This window comes from Talpa occidentalis, unplaced genomic scaffold, assembly GCF_014898055.3.
Source record: "Talpa occidentalis isolate TD23 unplaced genomic scaffold, MPIMG_talOcc4v2.1 talOcc4.17, whole genome shotgun sequence".
NCBI lineage: Eukaryota > Metazoa > Chordata > Mammalia > Eulipotyphla > Talpidae > Talpa > Talpa occidentalis.
The window spans coordinates 11,108,223-11,124,031 of record NW_023601754.1 but is presented as its reverse complement, the minus strand read 5'-3'; the positions used below and the strand labels follow the sequence as shown (position 1 = coordinate 11,124,031).

The following is a 15,809-nucleotide window of genomic DNA, read 5'->3' as shown; positions in this document are numbered from 1 at the left end:
CATTTCTGAAAATACACGATGCATTCCAAGTTGTTCTTGGTTCTCCACACTCTGCAGTCAGCTCATTATTAATTCATTACTGTGTGAGTGTGTGTGTGTGAGTGTGTGTGTGTGTGAGAGTGTGTGTGTGTGTGTGTGTGTGTGTGTGAGATAAACTAGTCGTCACTGAGCTTGAGGATCAGATTTGCATTTTCTAAACCTACCATGAATGAAATCAGTGCCCGAGAGCAACCTGCTGGGCAGAAAGCAGAGTGATCCCTTTAGAATCCTGAAATTGGGCTTTTCATCCCTCTGGAGGGCTGGGTGTTTTCACCACAGACCCTCCAGGAGAAGGGATGAGGACGTAATACAGGGGCAGCGAGGACATGAAAGTTCTTTGGCGTTCAGTGGGGGAGAGCCTGGAGATGGAGGGAGAGGAGAGAAGGGGGTCAAATTATGGGCCAGTGTCTTGGCTCTTTTCCCTCCCATGTTTGGAATCCTAGGGAGGGGTAAGCAACAGGACCCCCCCCCACCGCCAACTCCCCATGTTTGAAGAACTGAAGGCAGAAAGCACTACATTGCGCTGCCCACATTTATCTGCATGGGTATGGGCCCAAGGTGCTATGGAGGTGGCCCAGTCACTCCCATGTGCTGCCTGTGAGAGGCCCGGAGGCGCCTGAAAGCACTGGCTTAGGAGCCTGCCCTGATGGAGGACCCAGTGGGAGAGGCAACCATTCTCAGGGTATGGGCAGCATCTCAAAAGTGCAAGATGGTGGCCAGAGAAGGTGCAGAGCTGGCTGCATTCTGGGGAGTAACCACCACATGCATGTGGAGTGGCCCCTGGGTCACCAGCTTGCGGACACTTGAGCTATAAGCACAAAAGCAGATGAGCCACATTGAGGGGCAATTGTCAGGGCATCCCACAGGGACTACCCCCTACAGTCTGGGAGCCAGAAACTCTTTCCTCAGGTTGGCCTCCTTCTAGTCCCAAATGCTCCCTAGAGAAGGAAAAAGAAGAGTGGGACAAGTTCTGCCAGGAAGTTCTGCAGGGAACCTGAAGTGCCCTGATGAGCAAGACATGTTAACTGCGCTCTTCCTGAGGTCATCTGCCAGGCTCTCCTAAGATCATTCTTGCCCCCTTGGGGGATGGCCCATTTCCCAGGGGGAACCACTTCTGCTCTGGCCGGCCCTCAATGCCCACCTCCTCTTCCTCTCCTGGAGGACCCGCTGAACCTCCCGATTGAAAATGATTTTCTCTTCCTCTGTCAGGGCATCATATTCTTCCTCATCCATATTTTGGAGACGTTCCTTCTCTTTCTCAAGTGCTTCCCTGTGTTGGTGCTCTGTTGGGGGGGACAGAGAGGAAGGTAAGGAAAAGTCACCAGCTTTTTCTAAACAGGCGGCGGGAGTCTGTGAGGCTGTTGCTGCTAGTGCCTGCTGATTCCCTTCATTCACCAGTTCCAAGTTCAGGCTCCATGTGTGGAGCCAAATGGCGGCCCCAAAGATGGCCATGCCCTTATCCTCACAAAACGGGATGTCACCTTATGTGGATATGATTAAGTGAGGGGCCTTGAGCTGGGGAGATTATCCTGGATGACCCAAGTGGGTGCAACATAACACAAGTGTCCTTGTAAGAGGAAGGCAGGAGGTTAAGAGTCAGAGAAGGCGATGTGATGGTGAAGCAGCGGCCAGAGGGCTGCGTGGACAAGACCAAGAGACAAGAAACGCAGGTGCCTCTAGATTCTGAAGAAGCGAGAAGACGATTTCCCCCTAGAACCTCCAAGAGAATACGGCCTGTCAAACACCTGAATTGTAGGACTTCTGACCTCCGGAGCTGAAAGATAATAAGGCTGTGTTGTTTAAAGTCACCGAGATTGTGGCAATAGGTTATAGGACGTTAGAGAATAATAGTGGGTTATCAGAAAAGTCACGACACATTTTTGCATAGAAAACATAGGAAAAATACGTCATGACTTTTCTGACAACCCAAAATACCACCCGCTGACTGGACCCATCACGCGCACATGCCACCAAGCACTCCGGGTCACACAGCCTTTGCAGACCAAGGGCATCATCATCCACACCCTACAGACTTTGGTTTGGCTTGAAGTGTGGTTCACACTTGGCACAGGCACTGGCTGCTTCTTCACACCTCACTAGCCCAGCATTCTCACTTGACATTCTCGTCAGTTCGTGCTTGACACCTACATCTGTTCTTTCCCAGACAATAACTAAGGGCTTGTGACAGGTAAGAATAATTCCTCCTGCACAGGGTTGTTCCGGGGACCTGGCCCATTCCTAAGTGTCCAGTAAACACTAGCCTTTGATGTAATAATGTCACTGCAGTGCACCCGAGGGCCTGTCCCAAGGAGGATGGCTGAGGGGAAGAGCCCGCAGAGCCACCCGGAGGCACCTCAACCCGCAATTGAAAAAAAAAAAACTGTGATATTTTCTTTAAGTTGGTGATTATGGGGGAAATGAGTTTTCTGGAAAACTGGGAAGCTGTAGGTTAAAATATTCTTGGGGAGACCTGGTTTTTATTCCAGAATTTCCTCTGGATCAGAATTCAGGACAGAGTCTTTGAGCTCTGTTTAAGAACTAAGGGAGCCCAGGGTTTAGAAATGTTTCCTTCTGTGGAAAAGCATGATTTGTGTAGACTATTCCAGAAGCAAGCAAAATGCCCAAGTGAACGAGGGCAGGTTGGTGGCCAGATCTGAGGCAGCATAGGCTCTGCCTTCCAGGGACAGAGTCACCTCCTCCTGCGGGGGCCAAGCTCTGCAAGGTCTCCTGACCAAATTGGGAATTTAACCTAAAATTACTCCGCATGACTGTCTATTTTTCAATCAAATCTTTCAATACATGCTTTTCCAGGCCACAGAAGGACTGACAGAGAAAGTACGGGTTTTAGTTATGCAGGTCTCACTAATTTGCTATGTGATCTTACACAAGACCTCTGGTATCTGAGTCTCATTTTCCCCATTTGTAAACTGGGGACAATGATCTTCACAGGGACACACAAGGATCAGTCGACTCAGATTAGCATTTGAACACATTTAGCATGTACAAAATTGCTGCGGTGCCTGGCACACAGTAAGCTGAGATGTAAAAGTTGTTTTGTAAAGTTTATCAATACCTCTTGTGTTATTTTTTTTTTTAAGGCAGATAAAGTCTTGTTTCATGGAATGATCGATGAATGTAATTGTCATGGCCGCTATGAACAGACAAGAGAGGGGAAGAGCTTTATTTCTTGGTGTCCTCCCTGGACAGACTCGTGATGCTCTCCTTCGTGGCCGGGCGCCGCTTCTCACCATTTCACAGGCTTCCTCAGTTTCAGACCACAGCCCCACTGCCTTCAGTTTGTGGGTGTGTACCTGAGCATCCACTTGCTTCACAATATGTTCCTCCTCACTTCCCAGTTCAGGCTGTGATGGTGTCAGCCTTCTGAGATTCATGGGACCTTCTAGGTAGCCGGCGCAGAGTTCTCCTCCTTCTCGTCCAGGTACCCTTCTGGGCATTCAAGCACTGGTGGTGCCCTTCCACTTACCTAGGCCCATATGCCTTCCCTTAGGGCGGGCCAAGGCATTTTTCCAGCCTTGGGCCTGAGACTGCACAGTCACAGGTGTCTGGATGACAGGCCAACCTTTATCAGCTTCTGCTGGTGGGTGGTGGCTTTAGTGATTTCATGTGTCTCACGTGGGTCCAACTGGGCCTTCTTTTTGCCTCTGTGGAAGACACTTGGGGGCCTCTTCTGAAGCCCAAGTGCACTCACAGCCATGGTGGTCCTGCTAAAAAGGCTACTAGCACCTCCCGTTTCATAGGAAATGCACAGTAGGTGTGTGGGTCGCCTGAGTCAGGTGGGGTGAGTGATGTGCTCCCTTGCGGTGGGTCATGATCATGGAGCAGGTGAAGGGACAGCTGCGAGGTGGGGGAAGAAGCAACGTTCGGGCTCATCCTTCACTCCACAACCTCTCCGCAGGTGTCTCAGTCCCCCACTGGGCAAAGCAGAAGCAAGAACTGCCACCTGACAGAACAGAGTGCGGTGTCAACAGCAAAGGTAAGAGTTTTCTAGAAGCCCAGTGTGTGATCTTGACAGGCAAACATTATCCACGCCAAAAGCTCCGATGCAGGAAAGACCTGGGAGAAAGGGCCTTACCTTCCTGCTCCTTCTTGGCTTTCTCCTGGGCCTTCATGGCTGTGTAGTCCTGGGCCATGTTGAGAACGTAGATGTACTCCCTGTTGCCAATGGCCTTCAGCAGGCAGAGGAGGGTGGAGGTGGTGTTCCGAGCAAAGAGCGTTTCCAGGCCATCAAACACCACTCCCCGGAAGCAGTCGCTCAGCTGAAACAGAGAGAGCAAAGACAGTGAAGCCAGCCCCAGGATCCTCCTCCTCCCCATGCAAAATTGCTCGTTCTTTCCTTGGTGCTTATACTGGCACCACAGCTGGCTCTGGAGACCTCTGGGCCCCAGTGAAAGTACCTGTATGCGTTCAGCCAGGATCTGTGTGAACAGCTCCTCGGGGAGCACACAGCTCATAAGTCCAGTCTCACCGCCGATACTGGCGCTGACGCTGAGTCGGCGCTGCATGGGCCCAAAGGGAAGAGGGCTACTGGATATCTGTCAAGAGGGGAAGGGTCAGGGGTTAGAATCCAGCTTAGGGCCTGAGGGACTTCTGTACTTAGCAGCCCCGTGACCTTGGGAAAATCATGTAATTTCTCTGGGCCTCATTTCTCCTGCAACATAGGGGCTACCATGTGAAGTGGAAGGCCCCCATCTTCATTCAAGAACTGCCTACGTACTAAACCACACACATTACCTTATTCACTCAGCAGGTATTTCTTGAGCACCTACTAGGCACCAGGTATACAACAACAAACAAGGCTGGCTATCCTGCTTGCTGCCCGTGTGGTCCAGACCTTCGAATGACTTTCTTGTGACTTCCTAAGACTCCTCTGCAGCCCTCGGGTACCTGTCCTGCTGATTACATCCTTAGTGTTCCCGTAGTGTTAGGGCAAGCCACAGCAGATGGTTATGGAGTCTGCAGTGGCTGAACACTGGCCATTTTACATGGCTCAATCTAATTCTGTGTCCACACTTCTTTTGTCACCAATCTCATTTTACGGCAATAATTGAAGGTGTGGTTCTCTCCTGTATGAGACTTAACGAAGTTCTAATGCAGGGATTTTGCTTTATGTGCTGTCACTCGTCCAGTCCCCAACCTAGTGCCTGTCACATAAGGCGCTTGCTCCACACCTGCTGGACGAGATCCTTCCATAGGAGCAGGGCAGCGATGGTGCTCGGGCCGTTGGAGAAAGCACCCAGGAATCACCTTCACCTGCCGGCAGGAGGCTGAGGAGGAAGAAGCACCCCAGCCTCCATCTGGGGGGCCCTAGGATGTACCTGTGGGGTGTCGGACGAGTGTGAGTGGTGCTTCTGAGAGCCAGAGGTGTGGATCTCCGTCTTGGCTTTGGGGACCACCATGCTCCCACGCAGAGTCTTTGCAGGTTTAACTTCAGGGAGCACGAGAGTGGTCTCCGAGGTTAACTTGCCCAGGGTCTCGCCACTCAGTCCTGTCTGTCCCACAGCAGTTTGGCCAGAACCTGCCTCCTGGGCTACATGGAAAGAGAGGATTTATATCAAAAGGAACCTCAGGGTCATAAGGCATAGCTGGGACGGCAGGCTGAGACTTACAAGATTCTCTTCAGGAATACAGAGCCATGTCCCTTTGCAGCTGGTCAGGGGGTGACACCTACCACCCCCAGAGGCTCGATGATGAGAGTCAGTGGAGAGATGGGAGCCCAGGGCACTTCACAGTCAGCTCCCCACAATCTCTTCCAGCCTGGGGGTGATCATTTCTGAGACTGCTATACATGGTAACCTGCCCTGGAAGCCCGACACCTGACGTTGGTGGCTCAGGGCAGTGGCCCCGTTGCGAGGAACATGCACAGAGCATCCTCTGCTCCGTGCCACACTGCCCCGGTAAACAGCAGGCTGAGTAATAACAGCTGGCCTGTTGGCAAATGTGGGCTTCAGAATTAATTTCTCGTCCTTACCTCCACCCACCCTTCCAGTCAGATTGCCACTGCCAAATGGAGAAACGTACTTGATCCCGACAAGTTCCTTTTCAGGTTGACGCAGTTATTTAAAAGGGTTTCCAAGACAGTTGGTCATAAAAGCCCTCACTGGGGTGTCTTTGGCCTTCACAATGAGCTGTTGCGTTTTCTCACCCACAACCACAAAGGCAAGCTCTGTCTCATGGGCTTGCTCAATGTAAGGTTCCTATTCTGCGAGGATGGATCAGGGGCCCCCAAAGGAGAAACGTGAGGGTATAGCAGACACAGACGGTGGCCTGAGATGTTAGGATAGCTATTTCTCGGCTTTCCCATTTCCCTATGCGTTCACATAGAGGCGCTGAGAGGAGGACACGCCCCTGAAAGCCCCAGGCAGTTTACCAGCAGCAGAAGTGGCACCCTGTTGGGGATGGTGCCGTGCTGTCAGGGCTGTTTATAGAAAAGTGATTCAGCTCTGAGCACACACTCTGATTTACACGCAGCCTATTTCCAATGTATTGACCAGTCCTCCGTTTGTCTTGTAAGCCCTTGGGTGACCTACAGGGTCCTCAGTGGGGGAGGGAGGGATTCTCTACCTTTGGTAGGTAGGCCACATCAGGTCTCACTTCCATGGGGCTCAAAAAAATTAATTTTCCTTTGCAGCAAACTCTCCTCCTCCCTGTTCCCTGGGTAACGGCGTCAGTCTCTCCAGCTCTAAGTGATGAGACACAGTAGCGTGGCCATCTTGAACATCTTCCACTCCTTCAATTCCCTGGCCCTCGGCAGGCACCCAGGTCAGTCTGCCCAGTACCATTCACAGTCAGCTTCACCACTGCTTCCTTTCCAAGACATTAGAAGAGCTACTTCCTTCCGTGATTTTTAGACCATTTCTCCCATAGGGTCAAAACCTCCCTGCTGCTCTTCTCCTTCCAAATAAAATCCAAATTACTAATCTTGTCATCAAGGTCTACTACAACTGGCTTCAACCTGCCTTCCTACTTCTGATTTACTGTCAGCTTTCCTGCTTTCTTGGTCTAGGATGTCCTGGTCCCCATCTTTGCCAATCAACATTTCTCTGCTCCTTCAAAGCCCATTTCTATTAAAATTTCCCCCAAACATGCTTAGTACCCCCAAATTTGCTCAGAAGTTGGTACTTCTGTCACAATATTAGTTTCCTCTGTGCTGAATGAACATGTTTGCCCCCTTCCAGGTGTCACCCCCAAAGGTGTGGGGAGGTCTTGTTAATTGTTTTATTCCTTGCACTGCTAAGTGTGTGCCTTCCTGGGACAGCTGTCTGTGCTTGGGAAGAGAACCCTCCTCCAGGCTCCTACGTTGGCAGCCAAAGTCAGCTTTCAACTGGGCTCGGGGAGAAAAGCTCAGTGGGGCAGCAAAGGAGTTCGGTGTTACCGCTGGTGGTGCCCATCACTGAACCCCATGGAGTCAGGGTGCTTACTAGATTCATCTCCTTCCTTCATGGATTGCTCGATGGCAGCCCTGATGCAGAGCTCCCGGGCTCGGATCCCTGGAATGCTGTTACTGTCGGAGATGGCTTCCAGCATGATGGAGTCTATGTTCAAGCAGGCTGCATTGTAGTACTTGGCTGTGCTGACGGCAGTGGCTGACTTTCCTATGAAATAGCAAGGGGGTTGGATCATGTGACACACTTGCTCGGTGTTCCAGGCTGAGCCCAGTAAATAGACCTCTGTGGCATTGGTGGCAGCAGGAAAGAGAGGGAAGAGCTGAGTCAAGAGTCTGGACTTTGGGTTCTGGCCCTAATCCTGCTACCTATGTACCATAAGCTATGGCAACCTACCTCCTCTTTGGATATCCCCCTCAGTTGAAAAAGTGATTTCTATGGTGTGATCTTTAAAAATCTTGTAGGTCTCACTGTCTCTAATGGTAGGACTATTTTGGTTAAAAGAATAACTTGTGTTGACTTTTTATCTCATTTCAAGATAGCTGCTCAATAATAAAACTCAGAAGTAACAGAAAAAAGGAAAAAAATCTATAATTTACTCATCCAGAGAGATGACAATTAGCATATGGTTGCTAAGTGTACTGCTCCTGAGTATGCTATTTGTTCTCTATTCCTTATAGAAAAGAAATGGGCTATATAACATGAACACATTCTAATCCCTGGAATCTGTGAAGATGTCACTGCACTTGGTAAAGGGGCTTTGCAGATGTGACTAAGGTAAGGGTGTTAATGTGGGAGATCATCCTGGATTATGTGGGTGACATGGTTTAATCATAAAGGTCCTTCTATGAAAGAGAAGCAGTGGGGATAGAGTCAGAACCCAGAGTGTGATGACGAAAGCTAAAAGAAACAGAAACTGGAGATGCCACGATGCTGGCTTTGAAGATGGAGGAAGGAGCAGGAGCAGGCAATACTTCTTGCAGTAAAAAAGACAAGGGATGGATCCTCCCCAACAGCCTTCAGAGGAGCGCAGCAGCCCGTTGACATCTAACTCTTGACATCTAGACCTGTAAGACCAGAGACATACTTGGGGGGTGGGGGAGAGAAGGGAGTAGGATCAAAACAGGGGTGGTGGGAATTGTATGGGGACTATAACCAAGATGAAAATGGATACATTGTGCAAAAATGAAAAATGATGTAAAAAAAATATAAAATAAAAAAAATTTAAAAAGAGCTCATAAAACTCAACAACAAAAAGGCAAACTTTTGTTATGAAAACTAGTGGTAAATTTTAAAAAATTAAAATGAAATTAAAAAGAGAAAGTAAATCTGCATTATGTTAAGTCACTAAGTTTGTGGCTATCTGTTACAGTTAGCAATAGGGAAGTAATACAGATAAAAGTCATAAGTATGGTTTTTTTTTTAAGTAAAAAGATACATTGTGATCATCTTTCTCTTTATTCAATACACTTCCATGGCCATTTTTTAAAATTGTGGCAATATGCATACAAATTTTATCATTTTACTCATTTTCAAGCTGCAAATGTATGCTCACATCATTGTGCAGGCATCACCACCATCCATCTCCAGTGCCTTTTCATCTTCCAGAAACTCTGGACTCATATTAAACAGTAACCCCTCAATTCTGCCCTCCCCCACAAGACCCTGGAAATGACCACTCTACTTTCTGTCTCCAAGAATTTGACTACTCCAGGTACCCCGTATCAATGGAATCATGCAGTAATTGTCTTTTTGTCTTTATTTTGTATCACCAAACATAGTATCTTCAAGGCTCATCCATGTTGTGGCATGTATAAGACTTTCCTTCCTTTTTAAGGCTGTATAATATTCCACTGTAACACATTTTGTTCAGCAGTTCATCCATCAACAGTGAGTTGTTTCTACCTTTTGGCTATTGCAACACTGCTGCGAACATGGAGTACAAAGCACTGACTTTAATGGCAATGTAATATAATGAACAGACTGTGGTTTCATTTACCATTTTCACATATTAAATGCCTCAATAGCTCCCTGCATTTTTGTTAAGGTAAACAATGCTGCAGTATATGTCCAGTGGTTAAATTTTGTCCACATCATTAATTATTTTCCTAACTTGACATAAAGTTTTAGAATATAGCCAAAGTGTTTGCATGTACTTTTACATTTTTTTTATATAATGTAATGTCTTAGACTTTTTCTAAAGTTTTAAAGTTATTGAAAAAATAGAAATGCAAACAAGTTAGAGACACAATCATTTGAAAAATGAGCAGTCACTGCTCTTTCTCTAACCCTGTACCTATGAGGTTGGCAATTTAATAGTTTGGGGGCAATCTTTTGGTATGCAAATTTCTTTTTATTGCCTCAAAAATTACACATCTCAATTTCACCAATCCCAAAAAGCCAGCCCCTGGGAGTTTGGCCTACCTGACAAGGGGGTCCCGTGGATGATAACGGCAATGCCTTTCCGGTTCTTGGCCAATTGGCCTTCTGAAGAAATGTCAATGCCCAGGTAGCGAGCAATGGCCCTGTTCACAGGGTTATTCTCTACTTCTCCAACCTCCTCTACTGACTGGCTTTCAATGCTCTGTAACTTGTCAGCTGCAAATTACAAAAAAAAAAAAAGTTTGTGTGTGCACACTCACGTGCATGTGTGTGGACACACCCAGGATTCACATGGTTCGGAAGGGAACAGGAAAGACTTTCTTTTCAAGCATTATTTTTAAACGACAAACATCATCTGCCTTAAATGTTGCTGCAGTTCTTGCTGGCCCCTGTTGTGTTCAAAGGTGCCCCTTCTGGCTAATGTTCAGCTAAGAGATCTTAAAAGACAGATATTCTCTGACTCTTGATTCCATTTCTGGGAATCTCTCCTGCTGAACAATAATATTGGGAACCTGCAGGATTTGCATCATTGAGGGAAATGGCTAAGAAAATGGTTGCCTCTCCCTGTAGAATTAATACACAGCAGCGCCCGAAGGCTCAGAGGAGGCCCCTTATGGGGAAGGGTGAAAGGGCATTGAACAGTCCACTCCTGCTTCTAGGGAACTGGCGCCCGCATATGAAAAAGTTTGCTTACTTTGAAACATTATTTTTTCCAAGCTCTCCTCGTCCTCCTCATCATCGGGGTAGGTTTTGTAATCGACATTTGGGACATGTCGCTCTTCCAGGTTGGACGTGACAGAAACACCTCGGCTGATAGACGTCCTCTTCGTGCTCATGGAGGTCCCCTGCTCTGACAAGGGCGATTCTTCTTCTTCTGTTAGGGAGCAAGGGATGGAAATACATGGAGAGAAGTTGGGGGATGAGGAAGTTGGGGGCAGAAAAGGAGAGAAAGGGGGGAGAATCACTGAATGGCTGGTGATCTACTGGGACTGGCCAACCCAAATAAAGAAGAGCTGCTGTTGGCGGCTTAAGAAGTTTCTCATCACAAAGTGCTCCTCCATTTGAATTAAAAAAAAAAAAAAAAAAAAAAAGAACAGCAAAACACACCAAAGGCATCCCTGGTGGCCAGGGGTTAAGACTCAGTGCTATGACCTCCTTGCTCTGAGTTCAATCCCTGGCCAGGGAGCAACCCACATGGTGCAGCAGACCTCTCCTGACTCACCTGCTGCTCCCCTCAGCAGTGTTTGAATCGATCTGCCTATTCTGTTCGCCACTCTGTCTCTGGTGAATTCTCTAAATACCCCCACCCCTGCACCTCTGGCCTACACCCCAGATCTTCTACGAAAAAAAGAAAAAAACAAACAAAAACCCAAGGTTACATATTTGTCTTAGAAAGCTCAGAAAATTCAGAAGAGCAAAAATTTATAAAATTCATCTATAAAAAGAGACACATTGGTAACAAATGGTGACAGAGGAATTGCAGCTGAATTTATGAAGCCAACAGAGGCGAGAGAGTGGCAACCTCTCTGATTTCTCATTTTTAAAAACCGGACTTGAGATTATACTGTAGATACTGACTTGCAGCCAGCTTTGCCCCGAGTTTTTCAGGAATGTCTCTTCATGCTGTTGCTCAGCACACCTGCCCTCCTTGTTGTCTCCACCCCACAGTTTCAGTGGGCAGGCTGGACTGTCACTGAACAAGAGGACTGCCACCCCTCCCAACCTGGCCCCATACTGAGGTGTTTGAGGACAGGACAATAACGTGGGGACAAGAACAAGAGGGCCCATCTCCTCCCTCACAAAGTCCTCTGTATGTGGCCTCACATCCTCCCCACCCCCACAGCTCTTGGACCACCAAGTACCCCTAAGTTTAAACGCCTATGACCCACCTTCCAGACCGTGAGCAAGCAGATGGCTTGTTTGATCTTCTTTCTAGCACATAAACTCAATGCTTAGAACACAGTGGGTGTTTGTTATGGGCTTAATTGGTCCCCCTAAAATTCTGATGTTGAAGTGCTATCCTCACACCCTGTATCTCAGAATGTGACTGGTTTTGAAGACAGGGCCTTTAAAGAGGTAATTAAGCCTAAATGAAGTCGTAAGGGTGACCTAGTGCCTCCATAAACTGGCATGCCTGGCGTTCTTAAAAGACTAGATTGAGACACAGATACACATGGGGCAAGATGCCCACTGACAAGCCAAGGAGCGAGGGTCCACAGAAAACAACCCTGTCGACACCTTGATCTTGAATGTCTAGCCTCAGGAGCCATGAGAAAATAAAGTGCTATTGGTTAAGTGCCCAAGCCTTATCCATTTGTGAAGGCAGTTCTGGCAGAGAAATGGTGCTCAATAACTACGGCCAGGAGATGGTGTGGAGAGGCAACTTCTTTTTCTTACATGTTTTTTTTAGGGGAAACTAGTATTTTCAGGCTCACTTGTATTTCCTTGGGAGACAGCAAGATTGGCCAAGGGCAGGAGGCAGAGACTCCATTCCACTCATTCATTCATTCACTTCCATAGCATGAATTTACTGGCTACTATGACACACGAGGTGCTGTTCCAAGCCCTGGGTTTTCAGCGGGAATATGTGATCACTACTTTCATGGGACTTTTTGTTAGTGGGGACATGGGTATGAAGGAAATAATGACATGTGTGATGACCATCATGCAGAAGAGAGCACACAACGGGGAAGACACACAGCCAGGGGGTGGGGGGTGTGGGGAAGCATGAACCACACAACCTGTAGGTTGTCTGGAACCTTTGTGCTCGAATGAACCCAAAGGGGCCCCTGAGCAGATGATGGGGTCACTCGGGGGTGCTTGGTCAAAAGGACAAGACCATGAGGACATAGTCCAGCTTTCTGGTTGGAGTATGGCCTTGAGGACCATGGAGGGCCAGCGTCTTCCTCATGAGTGCTCCCACTGCCTTCTCTTAGCGTGTGCTGGGTTCCTCAGCATTGCCTTGGCAAACGCACAGACGAAGTGGGGAACAGCAGTTACCCTGGGGGCTCCAGGTCAGAGAGACCTGAGCATGAGTCCTGATTCTGCCACTTAAACGGGTGATGGGTCTGGCGCTCAATGCCTGAGTTTCTCAACTGTATGTGGAAAGCCTCTGCACAGGGCAGGTTTCCAACGCGCAGCTGCTGGTACTTACTTGCATGAGCAGCTTTTACATCTTAACGCCCCACTAGACTCTGGTGAGGGGGGAGTGTGAACCACACAGCCTTTGCAGCCACACGGTGGAGGTAACAGGATCATCGTCTCAGGTTTGGAAAGACAGTATGGGGCATGGTTGGTGTCCAGTAACTGGCTGGTTTCCCAGCAGGGGTCACTCAGTGCCAGCGCTGAGTTCTTACCATTTTCCAGGCTCTCTAGATACTTGGCCTTCATCTGCTCCTCTTTGCAGCGCTTCATCTCCTTGAAGTGCTCGTACAGCTCTGGGGGCAGCTTCTCCCCCGGCTGGCGGGGAGGCAGCAGCAAGGTGTTGTAGGAGTCGTAACCCTTGAGCATTCGCAGGATCTGCTCAGGGAGAAAGGAGGGGGCTGCAGGTGGTCCCCCGGGCAGCTTCTCCCCACAGCCCGGGGGGTGCTTCTTCATCTCATAAAAGCCATGCTTCCCTGGTGGTGCAAGGGGTTAAGACGCAAGCTATGCAGCTGCCCGCAGCCACTGTAGCACGAGTTCAATCCCTGGGCCAGGGAGCTGCCCACATGGCACAGCAGACCTCTCCTGACTTGCCCACTGCTCCCCTCAGCAGTGTACTTCGGTCAATCTGCCTGTTCTGCCCCCCACTCTGTCTCTGGTGAATCCTCTCACACCCCCCCACACCTCTGGCCTGTACCCCAGCTCTTGTATGCATAAATAAATAAATCTTAAAAAAAAAAAAGCCACGCTTCTGACTCTGAGACCGGCGTGGGTACAAATACTTTCTAGATTTCAACATGCATGATCTTCTGGGGTGGCTTAAAAATAAGACTGAGCCCTGGATCCAAGGAGACAGGGGATCTTCATTTGGTTCCATTTGAGCCTTGGTATATCACCCATGAAGGAGTGGTTTCTCCTTGTTTTAAAAATAACATAGATTGGGGTTTTGTTGTTGTTGTTGTTTTTTCTTGTTATTTTTTTGTCTATTGATCAAAATATTGAACTCCATTAAGCAGTCGGCACATTCCTAAAAAATCTGCTGTGGTTAGCAATATCACCCTATCTACGTGGTGGTCTCATACACAGAGGATCCAGAGGAAAAGAATGTTCAAGAAAATGATCTATCAGGTCATGAAAAGACACGGAGGCACCTTAAATGTTTCTTAAGTGGAAGGCTATACTGTATGATTGCAACTATAATGCCATTCTGGAAAAGGCCAAACTATTGCCCCTCAATTGCCAACAAATACCCCTTAAATGGCTTGGTAAAGGAGGCTGTGTATAAGTGGGCATGTGGGGATTGGAGTTACATGGGAAATCTCTGTATCTTCCCCTTGATTTTGATGTGGACTTAAAACTGTTCTAAAAAATAAAGTAAATGGGGAAAAAAGGACATGGAGGAGCAGTCCAGAATAAACAGAAAAAATAAGCAGTCCAGAATAAACAGAAAAAAAAGAAGGCAAATTTAAGCCCTAACATCATTACATTAAGTGTAAAATGGCCTAAATACACTGATCAAAGACACAGAAAGAATATAATAGAGAAGACCAAATGTGTTCTGTCTATAAGAAACCACTTCAACTCTGATTGCCACATAGAGTTGCCTTACTGTTAGAGATGTAACGGGGGCATGCTTTAGGTTTTCAATTAGTTATTTAAAACGTATAATGAGATCACAAAGAAGCGATGAATTCTCAAGGGAAGTAGGTCAGGAAAGGCTACAGAGACATCATCTTCAAATTGATGAGGAAGATCAAGGGGAAGAAGGGGCCAAAGGCAGGAGGACGCTGTCCCCGCAGAGAGAAGAGCATGACAGTGCCTGGCAGGGGTAGGGAAATGAGGTCGGCTGGGGTCTCTGCCCACCTTCTCTTCTATGATATATTGCTGGTCAAACTCCAAGGAGTAAAACTCAATGGGGAAGTTGCAGGGGTTCTTCACCACCACCTCGCCCTCATCTCCAGGTGCATACGGCAGCAGGGGCCCCAGCTCTAGAATGGAAGGGCTGAATTCCAAGTGTGCCTCCAGGCCTTGCCCCTGCACCAGCAGCGTGAGCTTCTGAGCACTCTGAGCAACCTGGAACACCAGCATTTGACTGTATGATTTCTGGAAAAGGTAAAACCAAAATAAACATTTGATTTTTTTTCTGTTACATTCCATGCAGAACTGAAAAACACTGATGAACAAAACTGATCCTATTTAGGTTGAGAGAGAAGACTCTTTTTTTTTAAGATTTACTTTATTTATGCATACAAGAGCTGGGATGTAGGCCAGAGGTGCAAGCGGTGAGAGGATTCACCAGAGACAGAGTGGGGAGCAGAACAGGCAGATCGACAGAAATACACTGCTGAGGGGAGCAGTGGGTGAGATAGGCAAGGTCTGCTGTGCCATTGGGTCACCTCCCTGGCTGGGGATCGAATTCTTGCTAGAGTGGCTGCTAATAGCTTGATAGTGCTGAGACTTAACCCCTTGCGCCACCAGGGAGACCCAAAAGAGAGCTTTTCTAATGAGATCACACAAGAGCACTTTCTATGACTGTATTAATGCTGGGTATCATGATGCTGGGCACCCCACATACTTTGGCACAAGGAAGAGGCTCTCCGGTCCCTGAATGTGCTTGAACATTGCCCCGCCACTATCTGTACCTCTGGGTCCTGATTTCCCAGGCTCTGCTCTGCACAGACTGGGCAGAGCATGAGGGGCAGATGTGAAAAGAAAGTTATAACCTCTGGATCTGTCTTGAACCAATGACTCAAGAGTTACTGTATAAAGATCCTGCTCTCTTGCTCCTGGGAGGGATAATCTGAAATGTGAATTTTGTGTATTTCCTCAACTTTCAAGTGTGAT

General features: G+C 47.9%; 1 protein-coding gene across 9 annotated transcripts in view; it reads right to left on the bottom strand.

The window, feature by feature from the left end:
* HYDIN (HYDIN axonemal central pair apparatus protein) overlaps positions 1-15,809 on the bottom strand; it is a 415,526-nt gene that overhangs the window by 75,205 nt on the left and 324,512 nt on the right. For 8 of the 9 annotated variants that reach the window (XM_054696975.1, XM_054696976.1, XM_054696974.1 and 5 more), the window contains 9 exons: positions 14,829-15,068; positions 13,181-13,343; positions 10,519-10,698; positions 9,867-10,040; positions 7,479-7,652; positions 5,376-5,587; positions 4,455-4,592; positions 4,133-4,316; positions 1,181-1,322 (listed from right to left, as the gene is read on the bottom strand). In XM_054696975.1, the coding sequence (XP_054552950.1) occupies positions 1,181-1,322; positions 4,133-4,316; positions 4,455-4,592; positions 5,376-5,587; positions 7,479-7,652; positions 9,867-10,040; positions 10,519-10,698; positions 13,181-13,343; positions 14,829-15,068 (1,607 nt within the window). The remainder of the gene's footprint in view (positions 1-1,180; positions 1,323-4,132; positions 4,317-4,454; positions 4,593-5,375; positions 5,588-7,478; positions 7,653-9,866; positions 10,041-10,518; positions 10,699-13,180; positions 13,344-14,828; positions 15,069-15,809) is intronic. The other variant, XM_037516090.2, reaches the window with a different exon arrangement.